Source organism: Bos indicus, chromosome 16 (genome assembly GCF_029378745.1).
Source record: "Bos indicus isolate NIAB-ARS_2022 breed Sahiwal x Tharparkar chromosome 16, NIAB-ARS_B.indTharparkar_mat_pri_1.0, whole genome shotgun sequence".
Lineage (NCBI taxonomy): Eukaryota > Metazoa > Chordata > Mammalia > Artiodactyla > Bovidae > Bos > Bos indicus.
Genome location: NC_091775.1, coordinates 42,335,668 through 42,356,181, shown reverse-complemented (window position 1 = coordinate 42,356,181; position 20,514 = coordinate 42,335,668). Strand labels below are relative to the sequence as shown.

General features: G+C 50.5%; 1 protein-coding gene across 2 annotated transcripts in view; it reads left to right on the top strand.

Annotated features, from left to right (window-relative positions):
* TNFRSF1B (TNF receptor superfamily member 1B) overlaps positions 1 to 14,932 on the top strand; it is a 35,325-nt gene extending 20,393 nt beyond the window's left edge. For both annotated transcript variants that reach the window (XM_070768198.1, XM_019976618.2), the window contains 6 exons: positions 256 to 349; positions 761 to 990; positions 2,157 to 2,234; positions 2,834 to 2,868; positions 8,910 to 9,117; positions 12,184 to 14,932. In XM_070768198.1, the coding sequence (XP_070624299.1) occupies positions 256 to 349; positions 761 to 990; positions 2,157 to 2,234; positions 2,834 to 2,868; positions 8,910 to 9,117; positions 12,184 to 12,461 (923 nt within the window). In that variant the 3' untranslated portion in view covers positions 12,462 to 14,932. The remainder of the gene's footprint in view (positions 1 to 255; positions 350 to 760; positions 991 to 2,156; positions 2,235 to 2,833; positions 2,869 to 8,909; positions 9,118 to 12,183) is intronic.
* The last annotated feature ends 5,582 nt before the right edge of the window (positions 14,933 to 20,514 follow it).

The following is a 20,514-nucleotide window of genomic DNA, read 5'->3' as shown; positions in this document are numbered from 1 at the left end:
CCAAAAATGATCAAATTAAGCCCCAAGCTACTGGAAAGTCAGGTGGTACCCCAGGAAGACAAAGTCACTAGAATTAGTTAAGGACAGACCACCCAGGGGTGTGTGTGTGTGTGTGTGTGTGGTGTGAAGGGGTGGAGGTGCAGACAGAATCTCTTGCCTCCTCAAACCTCCCCGGGGCTCCATTTCCCTTAGGGCCAAGGCCCACCTTTTCCATGGCATATCTGAATTGGTGACAGTTTCCAATTTTTTGTGAAGGAACTGCAACAACAAACGTGATATGCGCTCCCTGTGGCCCGGGGACATTCTCAGATACAACATCATACACGGATACCTGCAAGCCCCACCGGAAGTGAGTGGTTGCATCCTCTGGTTCTGGAGGAGCAGGGAGGGGCTGTTCCCGGGGTGATCCTGAGGCTTCCAGCACAGATCATCTGGGCCACAGTGCCTGGGATCTCCCCAGTTGCTTCCTTGGGAGGAGGCATTGCCGAGCCTGCTCCAATGTTAGGACTGGTTTATCTGACAGTGGGCGGGTGGGTCCCTGAACAGCCTGGTGAACTGGAGTTTTGTCCTAGAAGTCAGGGGTGGGGAGCATGGGGATAGGTTGGGTGGGGACAGGAAGGGACAGTCTTGAAAGCGGGTGTGGCATGCAAACTCCCTCCCCTATCCCAGTTGCTGCCCCCTTGCATGTCAGCCTGGCTCCCACGGGTGAGCCCAGCTACCCTGAGTCATTCAGTCCCAATCACACCTTCTCCTCCCACAGCTGCAGTTCTGTGGCCATTCCTGGTACCGCATCGACAGATGCAGTCTGCACCTCTGTGCTCCCCACCCGGAAGGTGGCCCGGGGCCCAGCCACCACAAGATCCCAGCACATGGAGCCGACTCTGGGGCCCAGCACAGCTGCAAGCACCTTCTTCCTCCTCCCAAAAGTCCCAAGTCCTCCAAGTTCCCCAGTGGAACAGCCCAACGCAGGGAACATCTCTCTTCCCATTGGTAAGTCTCAAGAGGTCCCGTTTATCCTTGCTCCCTCCCTTCTGTCTTAGCGTGTGTGTGCTAAGTTGCTTCATTCGTGTCTGACTCCTTGCAACCCCAAGGGCTGTAGCCTGCCAAGCTCCTCTGTGGGATTTCCCAGGCAAGAATACTGGAATGGGTTGCCATTTCCTCCTCCAAGGGATCTTCCCGACCCAGGGATTGAACCCGCATCTCTTATGTCTCCTGCATTGGCAGCCGGGTTCTTTACCACTAGTGCCACCTGGGAAGCCCTCTTAAGAGTCTTACTGAGAGCTTGTTATGGGCTGGACCCTGTGGTCCATCCTGGGATGCAGGTAGCATTGAGACTTGCTTTCTTCCAAGATTTAGTGATGCCACTAAGAATTCCTGGATGGGGAGACATAGGGTCCCTGTTTTATCTCAAAATGGAGATGGTCTTCTGGTTGCCATTTCTGATGAAACACTAGGCTTTGACAGTGGGCTGGGCCAGGTCGCTGTGTTGTGGGCTTCCCTCCTGGACTACACCAGAGGGCTCAAACTCGTGGTCATCAGGCTGAGTGTGGCCCACAGGTGTGTTTTCTTTGGTGCATGGATTTTGGTTTGTTTGCTTTGTAATCACATTTCAGAGTCTCTGCCCTGGGCTTGTCCCTTGCCTGTGACAGCCCCAGTCATCCTTGGTCATTGACTGACCTGGTACATTAGAGTTTCCTTTAAAAAAAATTAATTGATTGATTGATTTGGCTGGGGCTTCCCAGGTGGCGCTAGTGGTAAAGAAACCACCTGCCAATGCAAGAGACGTAAGAGATGCGGGTTCATTCCCTGGGTCGGGAAGATCCCCTGGAGAAGGGCATAGCAGTCCACTCCAGTGTTCTTGCCTGGAAAATCCCATGGAGAGAGGAGCCTGGCAGGCTATAGTCCACAGGGTCGCAGAGTCGGACACCACTGAAGCGACTTAGCACACACGCATTGGGTCGTAGTGGCAACCCTTCGGGCTTTCTAGTTGTGACACGCTGCCTTAGTTGCTCCAAGCCATGTGGGATCTTAGTTCCCCAACCAGGGATCCAGTCCACGTCCCCTGTTTTACAAACTAGGTTCTTAACCACTGGACCCCCAGGGAAGTCCCAAGTTTACTTTTTTGCAGCTGTTTTGAACTTCTCTTTTCCTTCTAGAACTGATTGTGGGTGTGACAGCATTGGGTCTGCTTCTGATAGTTGTCGTGAACTGTGTCATCATGACCCAGAAAAAAAGTAAGATTCCATCCTTCCTTCCTTTCTTCATCCGTTTATTCCCTCATTTGTTCGGGAAGTTTTTCTGGGGGCCTCCTATGAGTCCAGCACTGGGCACAATTTTATGGGTCAGACAGAGCTGGGTCTGGTAGACCCTGTTCTTAGGAGCTTAGAGCCTGCAGCAGAGGGCATTTCCACTAACTCATCTAGTAAGAGCTGAGATGCTATCAGGGCTATCCAAGAGGTGGGAGTCCAAGATTCTTGTCTAGGAATTCTGGGGGATTCAGCCCTTATGGAGCAGGTGGCATCTGAGCTGGGCAAGATTTTGATGGAGACATGAGTACAGGAGAGAAAGGGCATGCAGAGCAGTGGGGTGTGGAATGGACAAAGTGGGGCAGGCTGAAGAATGGTGGGTGTGAGGGAGGGGAGGGGAGCGATGTTAGGCCAGCTGGAGGCTTGGGTTTAGGGGCTTCTGTGTACCTTGTCTGGTAGGTAATTGCTCCCCCTAGGACTGAGCCTACTCTGAAAGCTTCCGCTTGGGCCCCATGCTCCCTCTTAGTTAGAAAAGATGTGACCTAAGGAAGTTGCTCGCTGACTGGTCCCTTTTCTCCTCTCTGCAGAGAAGCCCTTCTGCCTGCAAGGAGATGCCAAGGTGGTGAGTGCCCCTCTGCCTGCCCCCTCTGCCTCCATGGTATCCTTCCTGCTGGGCCAGGTTGTCCCATAGGAAGTGGTGAATTCTCTAGGTTGGTCTGTCCAGCCTCAGGCAGGATGCAGAGCCCCAGGAGGCTGCAGAAGGACCGGCCAGGGTCTGTTGTGGGGGCTGATAAAGGTGGCATCTGGACTGGGCAAGATTTTGATGGAGACACGAGTGGAGGAAGGAAAGGACATGCAGAGCAGCGGGGAGTGGTATGGACAGAGCAGGGCAGGCTGAAGAATGGTGAGTGTCGGGGAGGGGAGTGGAGCAGTGTTGAGCCCAGATGACTGAGTGTGAACGGCCACATCAGGGAACAGAAGGGTCAGTGGGGTCAGTGGCAAGTATGTGGTCGCGGACCCATGCTGTGACCTTGGGCCTACGTGAAATTGCTCATGGCTGGTTCCTCACCATTAAGTGTGGACAGTGTCTCAGCCCTGCTTGTAGGACTGTGCCTTTCACCCAGTTGGCAACAATTCTCAGCATCTCCGAGATGTTTACAAAGCACTTCCACATGTACAGTGGTTTTCAAACTGTGTGCTAGGGTACCCCCGTGTTCCACAAAGGGTCCTGGGGCAGTGGAGGGGGGAGTCATCTTTGAGGTTGAGATCAAGGCTAGGGGACTGGACCCAGGGCCTCCCCCACCTTCAACCAAAGCAACTCATTTTTGATCATTTTTATGAAGTAGGATCTGTGCAGGATTTTTGCTAGAAACAGAGCACTGACATTGTATTTCACCAGTTTTCCATCAGGAGGGCATTTGGCTGCAAGTAACCAAAAGCTTAAGGGTGACTTCAAGGTGCTGTATTTTCTGTCGGGGTGTTGGTGATTGCTGGAATGATTCAGTTGCATCCTTCTGTGAGGCCAGCCAGGACCCCAGGCTCTGCCATCTTCAGTGTGTTGGCTTTTATTTTCTTGCCTTTGGCCTGTGTCATAAGATGGTGATCACCACTGCATATGTGACCTCCAGTCTGAGGCAGGAAAAAGAGGGGAAACAGCCAGATGCCATTTACAGGAAATCAGACACTTTCCTAGAAGCCCTGGGTGCATTTCTTCTTTTGTCTTATTGGCCAAATGGTATCACGTGACCACCTCTAGCTGCAAGGGAGGCTGGAAAAGGTGGTGTTTAGCTTTTCTAGCCTTTATGGTGGGGGAGAACTAGGGAGAGGGCTTGGAAATGGGTGTGGGGTGAGCCAGAACACGGTGTGTACTGCAACCCCATGCCAGGTAGGCAGGCAGGGTTTTTTTTTTTTTTTGCTTATTTGTTTGTTTTGGATGTGCAGGATCTTAGTTGTGGCCTGCAGGGTGTTTGTTGTGGCAGCACGTGGGATCTAGTTCCCTGACCAGGGATTGAACCTGGGCTCCCTGCATTGGGAGCACAGAATATTAATTACTGGACTACCAGGGAAGTCCCTAGGGCAGGTTTTTTACCCAAATTTACAGATGAGGAAACAAGACTCCAGGAGTTCCCTCCATGTCCCCTGTCCTGCTGGGGCAGGGCTTCTCAAACCTGCCTGCTAATTCTTTGTCATGAGGGGCTATCCTATGTATTATAGCTTTTTCAGTGAAATCATTGGCCTCTCCCTACTTGATGCCAGTAGCACTGCCTCTAAGGAGTGAGAACCAAAGTGTTTCCAGACATTGCAAAATGTTCCCTGGATGACAGACACCCTCCATTGGGAACCACTGTGCTAGGGGGCAGCTCAGCCCTGAGGTTTACACAGGGTTTTGGACTTGGTAGGGACCAGACTGATTTCATCTCCTGATTGTCTCAATAAGAAAAGAAGTACAGAGAGGGAAAGTGACTTGCCCAACGTCACACAGCATTATATCTCTGGACTCCTGGCTAGTGCTTTTTGACATGCCCTACAGTAAAAGTGAAAGTCGCTCAGTCATGTCTGATTCTTTGAGACCCCACAGACTATACAGTCCATGGAATTCTCCAGGCCAGAATACTGGAGTGGGTAGCCATTCACTCCCTTCTCCAGGGGATCTTCCCAATCCAGGTCTCCCACATTGCAGGCAGATTCCAGCTGAGCCACGAGGGAAGCCAGACAGAAACACTGGTTTGGAGGTACAAACCATTTCTCATTCCTCCAGTGTGCCAATGCCATGACCTCCTTTTTCTAGCTTCAGTTCAGTGACGCTGGAAGCTGAGACCTGGTGGCCCATAGAATAAGCATGCCCTCTAAGCTCCACCCCAGCACCCAACTGCCAACTTCCCTGGACTGAGTATTTCCCAATCTTTGGTGCAATAAAGCTGCCTCAGGAGTGGCCCAGAGCCCCACCTCCCCTTTCTGTTTGCTCAGTTTTGTGTTTACAGTGTGAACGACTCCCCTGCTGTCTGTTGAGTGCTATTGCCAGTGGAGCCCAGGGCTGTGCTGGTAATTGGCCCTCTGGGTGGGGGAGGACCCGAATCCTGATTTGTGGAGTTTGCTCATTTCTGTTATAAACACTCCCGTTGTGACTGATTTCAGGAAGCTACTTAATGTAAAGTTGGGAAGAAACACGCATAGGTCTGGGCTGGTTCCAGCACCCCACTGGCTGAGCCCCAGGCCGGGCCCTGCACCTCACACACAGCCCTGTGAGGTACAGGATGTCATCCTTCACTTCACAGGTGAGGAAACTGAGATTCAGGGAGCTTCAGGTATCCGCATGAGGTTAGACCACTAGCTGAATGGCAGAGCCCAGGTTTGAAACTCATTCTGAATCTGCAGGGCTTGTATTTACCCACCCTCTTGTTTGCCCAGAGCAGACATTCAGAATTGTTCCAGACATCCCTGTCCCCAGCAGGGACTGCCCTTAGAGGTTGATCTTCAGTCCCTTCAGTCCCTGGGTTCCCACCCCTGCCCTGACCCCTGTGTTCAGCCTGCACTCTACTGCATTTCTCAGCCTCCTGGCAGTGGTCCTGTTAACAGCTGCCTAGTAACGCTCCAGACCAGTGGGGTTGAGGGCACGGTGACTCAGCACTGCCCTGGACCTCCTGGTAACGCCAATGCGTGGTGAGACCGTAGCTTCCCTTTGTTCAGAAAAGACCAACGTAACCACATGTATGAGCTCAATCACCCCACAGACACGCTCATCCACAGGCTCTCATTTCATAAAGAGGGTGATGTTTATGAGGTGCTAAGCGTGGGCCAGGCACAGTACTGAGCGTTGCTTAGCCTCACAGCTGTGCTGCGACCCAGGCAGTGCGGTTATTGCCCCGATTTTACAGCCCAGGAATCTCGGGCTCAGAGAAGTTAAGTAACTTTCCCAAGGTGACACAGCAAATGAGTGGCCTGAGACACAGACCCAGGAGTGCCTCTTTTCACCACCTCCAGCACACACACTAGTTGCACCATTCACACTCATGCATACGTGCTCCCCACACATAGACACACACATGTGAACATGCTTCAGACATTTTCCCTAACCTATACTTACGGGCATGGGAGCTTCAGGGACATACTCTCACACATACAGACAGACACAGGCCAGCCAGCAGCTCTGCCAGGGTCTCTGCTCCTGCCCATGGTAGGGCCAGGCTGGGACATGACGGGGAGGCTAACTGGGATCCTGTTTGTTGAATGACTCACCTCAGTACCCACCCCCCATACCTCCCTGGGGTGCCAACCCAGGACTCAGAATGTATCCGCACCACTCAGAGCCTGCCTGAACTTTGCATCTCGTGGCTTTGAGGGGAGGGAGGCAGGCTGTGACCTTTGGGGGTTTCTGTTCTGCCTGGCCCTTACCACCAACAGAAGGGCGGGACGCAGGCTGAAAAGCCCCTTCTTTGGGGGATGTGAGGCATGACCTTTGGATGTTTCTTCTCCCGTTCCTGCTCCCCCGCCTGTCCATGCTCAGAGCAGGGTCAGGGGTGGGGACCAATACCAAGGTCAGACCATCTGAGCAAAGAAAGGTTCAGGATGAACTTTAAATGCCCTCCCTTCCTCCACAGTCAAGGGCGGTGAGCCAGGGAGGCAGGACTCAGTCGGAAGCAGCAGCTGTGGTACACCAAGCGGGGCTCTCCGTGCCCCTGCCCTGGACCTGCTGTGGGATACTAAGAAAGGACTCACCCATTCTGGGCCTCTGTGGCCTCACGGGGACTGCTTTCAAAGGATCCTCCCTGCCTGAGAGTCTGTGAGCTGGCCTTCGGATATGCAGGGCTCAGGGGGAACTGGGGGCCTGGGGCCTGCAGAGATTGGCACCTGAGTCCTTCCTGTGTTCTCCACCTCTGACCCCACCTCCCCGACCCTGCCAGGCTGCAGGGTCTAGCACTCATTCGCCTCAGTTCTCAATCTACCCTGGACCCTCTCATGCTGGACAGGGGGTGAGAATGTGGCCCCTCGGTCTTTTTCTTTCTAGAATCCAGTGATCGCCCAGAATCCTAAGGCAAGGGCTTGTGCACCTGGTCAGTTGTAGACAGGTATGGCCAACCACCTCGGAGTGACATTTCTAGCACAGGTGTCTGAAAATGGGGCACCTTCTCTTGAGCTTCCAGGGACAGAACCCCAAACACCCAAGAACGATGTAGGTTTTAGCCCAGATGCGCCGTGTCCTAACTGTGTGACCTTGGGCAAGTAACTCAACCTCTCCGGGCCTCGGCTTCTATATCTGCAAAGCGAGGATAACTTTAGGCTGCATAGATAATGTCTGGAAGGGCTTCAGCACAGTGCTTGGCATTGGATGGATTCAAGTGTCAGCTAATGGTTTATTACGGTTGTCGTTGTGACTTGTTGTGTTTTAAGAGAAAAAGATGGAGAATCACACAACAGCTTGGGCAATGGAATCTGCAAAGTGTCGCTGAGACAGCAAGACTGAGAGCCCTAAATGAGAGGACTGTCTACACTGGATTGAGGGCCAGCAGACTTTTTCTGTAAAGGTTCAGACAGTCAATATTGTAGGCTTTTTGGATCCTCTGGCCTCTGTTATCGCTTCTCAGTTCTGACATTGCAGTGGGAAAGTAGCCACAGACATGACATTAACAAATGGGGGTGGCTGTGGGCCAAGAAAACTATATTTATGGACACCAGTGTTTGAACTTCATGTAACTTCGTATCATGAAATATTGTTCCTTATTTTTTCAACCATTTAAAAATGTGAAAACCATTCTTAGCTCAGAGCCTGTACAGAAACAGCAGCAGACCAGACTTGGCCCATGGCAGTAGTTCACTAAGCCCTTTTATTTTACGACTATGCTGGTCTTCGTTGCTATGCACGGGCTTTCTCTAGTTGTGGAGAGTAGGGGCTGCTCTCTAGCTGTGGTGTTCCGGCTTCTTGTTTTGGTAACTTCTCTTATTGTGGAGCATGGGCTCTAGGCACGTGGGCTTCAGTAGCTGTGGCTTGTTGCTCTGTGGCATGTGGAATATTCCTGGACCAGGGATCGAACCTGTGTTCCCTGCATTGGCAGGTGGATTCTCAACCACTGGACCACCAGGGAAGTTCAGAGCCCTGATTTAACAAACCCTTGATGGGTGCTTCATATGGAACAGGCTCTGTTAGTGCTTTACGAAACTTCAGTTATTTAATCTTCCCAATAACCCTGGGAGGTAGCTTTATTATTCTTTCATTTCTAGAGGAAAAAAACAAACAAACAGAGGAACAGAGAGGTTAAGTAACTTGTTCAAGTTTGCAGAGCTAGTCAGTGGTGGAATCATGGTTTGCACACTTATGGTCTTGTTCCAGGGTCCATGCCCTTGGCTGCTGGGCTGAGCCACATCACCCCATGACCTTAGGAGAGTCATTTTCCTTACCTGGGCCTCTGCTTCTTTATGCAAAATGAGGATGAAAACCCTGCCTCACCTCTCAGACTGTTCAGTAACAGGGCCATGTGGCCCCTGCCCTCCTAGGGCTCACACTCCAGAGGTTAATCACAGAAGCCACAGAGAATCGCACGTCCTAAAAGTGCTGTGCATGAGAGAAGGTGCAGGAATGCCGGGTACACTGTGAAGTGCTGATGGTGCTGAGAGGTGAGGGGGCGAGGAGCCAGCTGATGGCTTCCCCACCCCCTCCTCCCCATGCAGCCACACCTGCCCGCCAACAAGGCCCAAGGTGCCCCAGGCCCTGAGCAACAGCACCTGCTGACCACGGCGCCAAGCTCCAGCAGCAGTTCCCTGGAGAGCTCGACCAGCAGCACGGACAAGAGGGCGCCCACCAGGTCCCAGCTGCAGTCTCCAGGCGTGGAGAAGGCCAGCACGTCGGGGGAGGCTCAGACCGGCTGCAGTAGCTCAGGTAAGAGGCAGGAGCTCCCCCGCCCCTGCCCCCGGCTTCATCCCCTGCGGGCACACCCCTACCTCCCCCCCTCATCTGCCACCACCCCCCCACCCCCGCCACCTGCCCCCCCCTTCCCTCACCGCAGCCACCTGCCACCCGCCTCCCCCCGCCCCCTCCCCGCCATGTTTCTTCCTGGTTTCTATCTGAGCCAATGAGCCCTGGGCTGCCCTGCAGGACACTGGATGCCCTCCCCTCCAGCCTCCCTTCCACCACCCTCTCAGGTGCAACTGAACCACAGGCTTCTTTCTGGTTTTGGAGCCCACCAAGTACCTCCAACCCTTGCCCTGTGTGTTCTTCCACACACAGAAGAAGCACCCTTCCTTCTAAACCATTTCAGATTATCCTTTGAGTCCCTGATATCCAGGCAGGGAGTCTTCTTGTAGAATATGTATAATATGTATAATATGTAAAATGTCATATAACAATATTATATTTCAATGCTATGTTCTGTAAATATTGCATATCATATATTAAGAAAATATTGATCTATATTAATGTTATATAAAATATATTATATATAGCATATAATATAATATTATGGCTGCCCAAGTGGCTCAGTGGTAAAGAACCCTCCTGCAAAGCAGGAGACACAGGTTCAATCCCTTGGTTGGGAAGATCCTCCTGGAGAAGGAAATGGCAACTCACTCCAAGTATTCTTGCCTGGGAAGTCCCATGGACGGAGGAGCCTGGTGGGCTACAGTGCATGGGGTCCCAAAGAGTTGGACATGACTTAGTGACTAAACAATAACAACAACAATAATATGATATTATATATAGATATTGTATTTATATGAGGGTTATATCACTATATTAATATTTTAGATTAATGCTATATAATGTATAGCATATAGCATAAATTACTAATTAATATTATAATGTCTCAATTATATAATATCTGTTGTATATTTGTTATATGATATTTTATTTGGATATTACTATATATGGTATATTTATTAATACATAATAATAATATTGCATTTTAATATATCATTATATTATGCGTGCTAAGCCACTTCAGTCATGTCCGACTCTTTGCCACCCCATGAACTGTAGCCTGCCAGGCTCCTCTGTCCATGGAGTTTCCCAGGCAAGATTACTGGAGTGGGTTACCATTTCCTTCTCCAGGGGATCTTCCTGATCCAGAGATCAAACCTGAGTCTCCTGCTTGGCAGGTGGATTCTTTACCACTTAGCCACCTGGGAAGCCCCTATTATATATTATAGTTACATTATTACTACATAGTACACTGTGTTTCCTCATCCTATCAGATGAGGAAACTGAGGCCCAGAGATTAAACAGCTTATTCAAGGGCACACTTGATAAAAAGAAGAGCCAGAAGTCACCCCTGGGCTCTTGGGGGACAGGGTTGGGCTGAATGAGTAGATGATACCCCTGGTCTCCACCCACTATGCCTGTTGTCTGGTCCCTTTGGGACTGAGGCATCAGGACCTTGGAGCCTGTGTGGGGTCTGGAGAAGCCTGTGCCCTGCTTACAGTCTGCATTTTGCCCTGGGCCTGGTCTGTGACTACTGTCATCCCTAGTGGGCATTGGCAGTGCCCACACTGGACGAGGCCCCTGGGTGGAGTCCTGCAGAAAGCCTGGGGCTTCCTTGGGCATGTTTTGTACTGAGAGGCTAAGCCCACTGGCCTGCATCTCCCCTCTCACCTGGCAGGGCTGGCTGGCAGGTCAAGGAATGACCGTGAACTTGGGTCATTCCTAGATGCCTTCCCAGCAGTTCTGGTGCTGAGACTCTGAGCAGTTTCCTTAACCCACCGAGCCTCAGTTTCCTGGTCTAGAGGTGAGCATGGCATCTCCTGGGCAGGACTGCGACAGCCTTTCCTCCCTGCCGCCTGACTTGGGGACTGGCTGGAAGCTTCTAGTTTCCCATCATAGCCCACCCTCATCAGTGTGAGGTCTCGTCAGTGCCCCCACCACAGCCTGAGAACTCCCCAGTGAAGGACCGGGTCAGTGCCTGCAACATAGCCAGTGGCCCGAAACGTTTGTCAAGTGAATGAATGAGATCCAAACATAAACTCGTGGTCTTTGCCCACCTCTTAGATTCACCTTCCTGCTTTCTCAGCGACACCCCTTCCACACCCAACACGGTGTGGCTTCCTCTTTGGACACCTGTGTCTCTGTCTGCCCACCCCATCTACCCTCTGTCTCTCCTCCGTTCCCCTCCTGAGTCTCTGGCCTCTGCACCCCGCTTCTCTCCCTCTCACCCAGCACCTCTCCCCACTGTGGGAACGGGTAAACCTCAGGTCTCTGCCCCTTCCTGCTTCCCCGTCTGCCCCCGCAGTGTCTCATTCACGGTATGCAAAGGCCATGGTGACGCTGGGTGACATTTGGGTGCCATGAAGGCACGGTGTGGAAATTTCCTTCCATCCTGTGATTTCAGCTCCCCATCCCCACCCTTGCTTCTTTGGGGTTGCATTTTTTTGTTTTCTGTTTTGCTTCGTTAATGCTTTTTATTTGATATTTTTATTTTTTTTGTCTCTTTTTGTTGTAACGAATTAAAAAAAATTTTTTTTAATTTAAACTTTTTATTTTCTATTGGGGGTGTATCAGTAGGGATACTTTTCATTTCTATTGGGGTATCACAATGTCGTGATAGTTTCAGGTGAGCAGTGAAGGGACTCAGCCAGACATATACGTGTGTCCACTCTCCCCCAAAGTCCCCTCCCATCCAGGCCGCCGCAAGTTCAGAATCTCTGATTCTTTGTGGGGAGTCTGTTTTGTTCTTCAAACACCTTCACTTGCCTTATGTGGTTGGCGCCTTCCATCTATGGGGTAAATCGGGCAGGATATTTTATTTGACAAGTGAAGAAACTGAGGCACACGAAGGTTCAAGCAGCTTGTCCAACAGTACAAGCAAAGCTGGGCTGGCACAGGGGCCTGTGCTCCTGGCCTGGTGCTCTTTCCCGTGTGTCTGAATCTGCCTCTTGGGCAGGAGACAGGCTGTGAAGACACTCCTCTCTCCAAGAATCCCCCACCGACCGCCCTCTCCTGTCTTGTGTTTAACAGAGGCGTCTTCCGGTGGCCACGGGACCCAGGTCAACGTCACCTGCATTGTCAATGTTTGCAGCGGCCCTGATCACAGCTCGCAGTGCCCCTCCCAGGCCGGCTCCACGAGGGACACAGACGCCAGCACCCCCAACTCCCCGAAAGAGGAGCAGGTCCCCTTCTCCAAGGAGGAACGCCCCTTTCAGTCCCAGCCAGGGGCTCCAGAGACTCTGCTGCAGGGCCTGGAGGAGAAGCCCCTGCCACTCGGTGTGCCTGATGCAGGAATGAAGCCCAGTTAACCCGGCTGGCCGTGGGCTGTGTCACCGCTGAGCGGGGGCCAACCTCTGGTGCTTCTCCGCCCCTCCCTTCCCCCAGGACTCTGGCTCTTTCTGGGCCAAATTCCTTTGTGCACAGCCTCAGCCTTCATCTCACCTTCAGGCAGAAGAATGAGGCAGGGAGAGTCCTGATGGGTCCTGTCTTGGTGTGTGTCTAACTTGGAAGGCTGGCGGACGCAGATGTGCTGGGCAGCCTGGGACAAGCCCTTGCCTCTCTGAGAGCTGCCCCCCAGCCAGTCCTGCAGTCTTGGCTTCTGGAGCCCTTGTTGTTTTGGGGTTTTATTATTATTTTTTTTTAATCCCTGGACTGTACTCCGCTCTGGCTTCTTGTCAGAGAGGAAGGATGCTGTGTGTATCAGTGGAGAGAGATAGTGGGGAAAGGACAGGCCTTTAGCCTGAATGGGAGACTGTAGGATGGTCCCAGTGAGGGTGGCCATGTGCCATTAAGTCAGATGGTTCTATGCGGGGAGAGGGTGGTGACCCCTATAAGGGTACCCCAGTTAGCTCAGGACCCTGGGCAGCACCACCTCCAAATCCACTCCTGCTATCTCCATCTCATACCATGGGCTAAAAACTGGATGCCCAGAGGGCCCAGGCAGGCAGCCTTCTGAATGAGTGCTGTGACCTGGTTAAGATGCCAAACCTCTAACCGGAAATCTTCCAGTTTAAACTTGTGGCAAAAAAAAAAAAAAAGCACTATGGTGCAGACAAACAAGTCACAGTGTAACAAAGCCAGACTCAGAGTTTGCATCCTCTGCCTTTGACCTTCACTCCCATTTACCCACAGTGCCAGCTTCCCCTCCCCCACTGTCTGGTGTGCGGCTCCAAGGCCACACCTTTTCCTATCAGGGAATTTCAGGAACTGGAGATGATTGAGGCCCCGCAGCCATCTCCTCCTACCTCAGCCTGGACCTTCCCCTTTTGCCTCCTGAAGAGGTGTACCTATTTCTCTCGATACCCCTTCCCGCTGTGCCTGAAGTCCCAGGTCCCAGCGGAGCCTCAGAGCCGCTTTGGTACTGGGCCCGCTGAGATCCTGGGTGGACATGAGATGCTGAGAGCAGGTCCTGTGTCTGCGTGTCTGTGTTGTATGTTGTGGTTCTGTGACCCTTGTTGTCTGTCAGGTCAAATGGCCTTCCGGGAACTGAATGAAGTGCTGAAGCCAACACTTGGGCCGATGGATTCTTCCCCATTAAGGAGTCCCCCCACTCCCCAAAATATATGCCCAGGCCCTGCAAATGATGGACAAGTGAGGCCTTAGCCACATTCTGGAAGGAAGGGGGATGGGGGCCTCCTTGAGAAGACAGCTGGATCCCATATACTTGGATCCCTTGTTGAAAAATTCCACCGAACTTGAACTTGGCAGCTGAACTTTTAGAGGGTAGGAAAAGCCCAGCCATTACCCTGGAGTGAAGAAAGGCTTCCCACGCTGGGATCAAGATGTCCCCGTGCCTGGACTGGCCAGAGTCTCCAACCGCATTGGATGCTTTACAGCTGTGGAGCACTTCTGCCCCCTGGTGGACTGTTCTGGGAGGACCTGAGGCTTCCTTGCTGTCACCCCCACAGAGCGGGGATGAATTAGAAGGAGACTCTGGGTGTGGCCTCATTTTGTTACCAGAGTGGCCACTAGACCCTTGGTCAAAACCCATCGACCCCCTCCCTTGAACAGGAACTCACATATACCTTTAAGTCACAGGGTCGGGACACGAAGAAAGAAACTCTAGGAAGAGAAAAATAAAAACTGGATAGAACCAGCTGAAACCAAGATGGAGATGCATCTGACCTCCAGCAGACCCCGAGTCTCAGTTGACACTGAGTGAACTCCGGGAGTCGGTGATGGACAGGGATGCCTGGCATGCTGCAATTCATGGGGTCGCAAAGAGTCGGACATGACTGAGCGACTGAACTGAACTGAACTTACTACATTAGCTACTAAATGACATACCTACTGGTCTCCGTGACCAGGAATCACTGACCAAAAAAGGACAGAAAAGAGGTGGCACCTCATTTCTAGGAAAACCCTGCCTCTTTCCCAGAAAACGAGAGCATTTGCCTCCCCATCATTCCTCAAACTCTTCCCCCCATTGCTCTTAACAGCAAATCTGGCTCCACATTAAGGCGAGAAGTTTGTTTATGAACGGTTAATAAGTTCCCACTTCTCCATTCTCTGACCAATGAATAAAGCTTGTGCTGCTCTAATCTCAGCTTCCATTTTGGGTTTGGTTGTGTGAACCCAAACAGAAAAAGAACCTTCTCTGCCAAGGAAGGGGGCCTTGGCCAGGCTAGGGCCCAAGTGCTGGGGGGAGTCCATTTGACCTAACTGATAACAATTTTCCTGGCTTGTGGGCTTGTGTTGATCCCAAGGACAAGGAGAGTTTGCACTGTATGTATTCTGGACAGCATTCCTGCTTATGAATAAACCTTTTATTTGTTTTTTATTTTGACTGATGGCTTTGTCTTCAGATCTGAGCTGGGGTGTGTCCTTGGTCCTGGTGCCTGTCACCAAGGTAAGGGGGAGAATGGGTCTTGGCCACTGGAGTCTGATAAGTCCATTCTGTGCCAGACCCTAGAAGCACCCGCATTACAGCTGCCCTTGCTGAGAGCCTGGCCACTTCCTCAGGCATGGAATGGACAATGCTTTTTGTCCAGAACCACCCAGCTGGCCTCCAAACAGGCCCTCAGCATACATCCCATCTATCGCCTTGGTCTCCTCAGCCTGCCCTTGGGTTGGGGTGATCTCTGCAGGTCTGCTCATGCATGTGCAGCCCCGTACTCACTCAGGGGAATGACTCTGGCCTCCAGGAGGCCCCAATCACTGGGTATTCCAATTGTAAGCAGATAAGTTAGAGCTCCTTGGAGAAAGAGAACCAGGCATGGCTTTCTTGACAGAAGAGAAACCATTTTGTGAGCTTAAGTCTAGCCACAATGCTTGTGCTTGAACCGGCCTCAGTAACTACTGACCTTAAGGAAACAGAAGAATGGAGAAACAAAGGACTGTTGTAGGGCAAGAGAAGTGACACCAGCAAAGATGATGTACCAGTTCTAAAGACCCCCAGTTCTGTTTCACTGGTAAAGATTAGCCTGAAATGCTCAACCACCAGATCAAACGGAACCTGAGGGATGATGATGTTGACCTTTTCTGACCATTGTGACTTCAATCAGCTTAGACTCAACTTAAAAACTTAGACTCTGCCTACAGCTCAGGCCCCTTCATGACTATACTTGTGATGTTAGCTTAAAACTTCCCCAAGTTTTCTATTCAGAGGGACATTACTTGTGGAAAGATCTCTGGTGTTCTCCTTACTTACTGCAAATAATCATAAATCCTTCCTGAGACTTCTCTGGTGGCCCAGTGATTAAGACTTCTAACTCCCAATCCAAGAGGTGCAGGTTCGATCCCCAGCTGAGGAACTCAGATACTGTATGCCACTCAGCACAGCCAAAAATGAATAAATAAATAAAAATGTAAATACATAAAAGGGAGAAATTGAAGTAATAATAAATACTCCCTTCTCCTGATCTTTGACTTGGTTGTGTCTTTTGGTTCAACACTCACCAAGAGGCAAACTCAGTTTTTGGGTAACAAGCAGAGCACAGGGGCTGAAACCAGAGGAGGGCCCTGGCCACAGCCAGGGGCTCAAGGGGAGGGCTCCTAAGACATAAGCAGTTTTCCAGAATAAAGGATTCAGAGGTGGTTGCCAGCAAAGGGGTTTCCTTATGTCAGGGCATGAAGGGGAGAGAGACTCTGGCCCATGAATTCATTCAGCCTCCTTCCCTGCTCTCTGACACTCCCTCACCAGCCCCGTTTTTATTGGTGATTTCTTGGACTTCCTGCTGCTGCTGCTGCTAAGTCGCTTCAGTCATGTCCGACTCTGTGAGACCCCATAGACGGTAGCCCACCAGGCACCCCCGTCCCTGGGATTCTCCAGGCAAGAACACTAGAGTGGGTTGCCATTTCCTTCTCCAATGCATGAAAGTGAAAAGTGAAAGTGAAGTCGCTCAGTCGTGTCCGACTCTTAGTGACCCCATGGACTGCAGCCCACCAGGCTCCTCCGTCCATGGGATTTTCCAGGCAAGAGTACTGGAGTGGGGTGCCATTGCCTTTCCGTTGGACTTCCTACTGATGCCAAAAACTCAGCCTCTGTGCACCAGTGCCAAATCAAATCTCAGAGTTTTGGGTGAAGTAGAAAACAATAGCTTTATTGCTTAGCCAGGCAAAGGGGGACACAGCCAGCTTGTGCCCTCAAAACTGTGTGTCCCCACGGTGTGGGAGGGATTTGGTGAGGAGTTTATAGCAAAGGTTCAAGTGTGGGGTTGCTAATAAAGTCCAGGGTATGTGAAGGGCCTACATTCCTTTAATTTGACCATTGGTGGTCTCCTGATAAACTCTCATTCTCAAGGTTATCAGACTGTGACCTTCTGTGGAATGAAGAATGCTTCATCAAGTGAAAAGTGAAAGTATTAGTTGCTCAGTTGTGTCCGACATAGACTGGAGCCTGCCAGGCTCCTCTGTCCACAGAGTTCTTCAGGCAAGAATACTGGAGTGGGTAGCCATTTCCTTCTCCAGGGAATATTCCCAATCCAAGGATAGAACCTGAGTCTCTAGCATTAAAGGCAGATTCTTTATCATTTGAGCCAGCAGGGAAGCCCTCATCAAGTAGTTAACATCTTCCATTTTGGGGAGTTTTAGTTCTGTAGAAGGGCTCAAAATATTGTTATGTGTGTCCCTTGAGGTGGAACCAGGACTCTGCTCCAAGGCTGCACTAGTGTTTCTTGACTACTCCTCCCTTGTCTCTGCATCCTCTCCCTTCCTTGATCAAAAACTGAACCTGCCCTTTGGAACTGAGGGAAGGTCGTGGAGGCTGAAGCATGTTCCCTATAAACAGGAAACAGGGGACACAGAAAGGTTTTTGTGCCCAGGAGCCGCACAGGTTTCTGCTCGGTTGGGATCTGTGGCCAGGTCCCACTCTGTCTCAGAAACTCTTACCCCAGAACAGGGCTAGGCAAACTTTTCTTATAAAGCACCACATGGTAAATATTTTAGGCTTGGGGAGGGGGTGGGCTTATGGTTTCTATCACAACTGCTCAATTCTGCTGTTAAAGCATGGAAACAGTCACAGATGTTACATCAAAGAATGGGTGTGTGGAGTGTTCTCTGTTACTGAGTCCAAGCTCACTCTGCTCACTGCATATGTGCATGCTCAGTTGCTCAGTTGTGTCTGATTCTTTGCAACCCCATGGACTGTAGCCCACCAGGCTCCTCTGTCCATGGGATTCTCCAGAAAAAAATACTGGAGTGGGTTGCCATGCCCTCCTCCAAGGGATCTTCCTGATCCAGGGACTGAACCCATGTCTCTTGTGTCTCCTCCATTGGCAGCCGGGTTCTTTACCACTAGTGCCACTGGAAAGCTCCTGCTAACCAGGCAACAGATCAGTTAACTGAGGAAAGAGGTGTTGAGGCAAGGAGTAAGACTCCATTTGGAAAGCTTGCTGATTAGGAAGATGGCAGACTAATGTCCCAAAATAACCATCTTCTCAGGATCTGGATGCCAGATTCTTTTATAGAATAGAGATGGGGGTGGGGAGGTGAGGAAGTAAAATAAAAAGGCCATTAATCTTGCAATCTTGCAAATATCTCCTGGAATGGCCAGCCCTAGGGAAAGAATGTGTTAATCTCTTTCTTCCTATAGCCATCAACAGGTGGATAGGGTCCTGAACAAAGGCAGTTATTTTCATATTCAGGCAGAGGGTCAGGTTTCCCTGAAGCAGGTCATTATGTATAAACATTATCCTTATAGTGAACAAAAGCAACCAGAAGCAAAGGTTAAAGTGAAAGAAACAGATCCAACATGGAATCAGTTCTTCCCTATAACATTTCCGCACCCCCAAACAGCTCCCCAGTTCTCAGTGGATCAATGAGGTGTTCTACAAACTGAGCTCAAATCTGACAGTCTCTGCCTGGAGGTAGTTCAGACCCCACAAGGTTAAGAGTTCAGTCCCATTAGACACCCCCCCACTTCAAATGCCAATCTCAAGTCCAAATAGTCACCTGTGCTTCTGTCTATCGGCTCTAAGTCACAGGTTTCCGCAACTTCCTCTTTGGGTTCAATCATTTATTAGCATAGCTCACAAAGCTCAGGGACCATTTTTCTTATGGTTCCCAGCTTATTATAAAGGATACAGATGCACAACCAGATGAAGGGGTACACTGGGTGAAGTCCAAGGGGTCCTGACCCAGGAGCTTTTGTCACCTTGGAACTGGGGATCCATGGCTCCTGCCTGGGTACCAAATTGGAAGCTTATCAAGTCTCATTTTTCAAGAGGTTTTATGGAGCTTAATCTGTAGACCTCTTTTCATTTCCAGAGGTCAGTGGGTGGGGCTGAAAGTTCCAAGCCTCTGGTCTCTTGGTCTTTCTGGTGAAAGCCCCAACCTGAGGCTGTCTAGGGACCCCACTGTGAGTCACCTCATTAACATAAACTCAGGTGTGCTCAAAAGGAGATCCTTGGGACTGCCAGCTTAAACAATAGTCACAACCTAGAAGCTGAGAGTTATGTTTTATTCGGCAGAAATTTTTAGGACTTAAGCCCTGAAGGCAGCATCTCAAGTAACACTGAGCAAATCTCTCTAAGGAGATGAGGGGAGGAGCCAGGTTATACAGAAGCTTTGCAATAAGGGGCAGGTAGTTTGAACATCAAACAATTATTGTTAATTAAAGAAAACCAAATATCTCAAGTTAATGAATTTAGTGATTTTCTAGGTAAGGAAAGATGAGAGAGTCTGGGCTCACTGAAATCATTCCTTTCATATGCATCTCAGCTATCTGGGATCAGTATTCTGCATTTTTCACATCCTGAGTTCCTCAGTGCTCACCGCAGGGAGTGGCTGCAGCCTGGTGGCTGCCAGATCCCGCAGGTATTCTTCTCCTTCATGGGGGCCCTTGCTGCTGCTGCTGCTGCTGCTGCTGCTAAGTCGCTTCAGTCGTGTCCGACTCTGTGCGACCCCATAGACGGCAGCCTACCAAGCTCCCCCGTCCCTGGAATTCTCCAGGCAAGAACACTGGAGTAGGTTGCCATTTCCTTCTCCAATGCATTTAAGTAAAAAGTGAAAGTGAAGTCGACCTTCAGCGACCCCATGGACTGCAGCCTTTCAGGCTCCTCCGTCCACGGGATTTTCCAGGCAAGAGTTCTGGAGTGGGGTGCCATTGCCTTTTCCTCCTGGGGGCCCTTAGGTCAGGAATTCACACTTGGAGCGCTGGAATTGCTGATGACTGTCACATCCTTGTTTACTGATATGGCAGGAAGTATTCCATTTCTCAGGACTTCCCTGGGGATTCAGTGGTTAAGATTCTCTGCTTCTAATGCAGAAGGCACAGATTCAACACCTGGTAAGGGAAGATCCCACATGCTGTGCAGCCAAAAAGTAAATGAATAAATACCTTTATAAAAGGTGGGGGAGGCTCCTTATGAGTAAATAAAGATGCTTCTATTATTCAAGAAATTCCAAGGGTTTTAGGAGCTCTGTGCCAGGAATCAAAGGCCAAATATATTTCTTATTATATCACAAGTGTGACTATATTCCAATAAAACCTTATACTATTTGGCCTGTGGTTTGTGGTTTGCTAACCCTGCCCCAGACCTTGTCATTATGGATAGCCACAGCCACAATCTCAATTTCAAGCATCCCACTCTCCCTTGCCTCCACCCCACCCCCACCCCCAACCCCACCACTGTTCTCTGTCTTTTTCCCTCCTGGAACCTGCCCTCCATTAATCCCACCACCCCTCATCCCCTCCTGTCTTATTCAGCATAAGCACTATGGTCAATTATTTAGTCCTTTGTATGCAACCTTGTTACCCAAAAACTGGGTTTGCCTCTTAGCTCTTGACGCCCATCCAGCCAAAAGACACAATCAAGCCAAAGATCAGGTGAAGGAAGGATTTATGACAACTTGAAGTAAGTAAGGAGAACATCAAGGATCTCTCCCAGAGCAATGTCTCCCAGTATAGCAAAATTGGGGAAG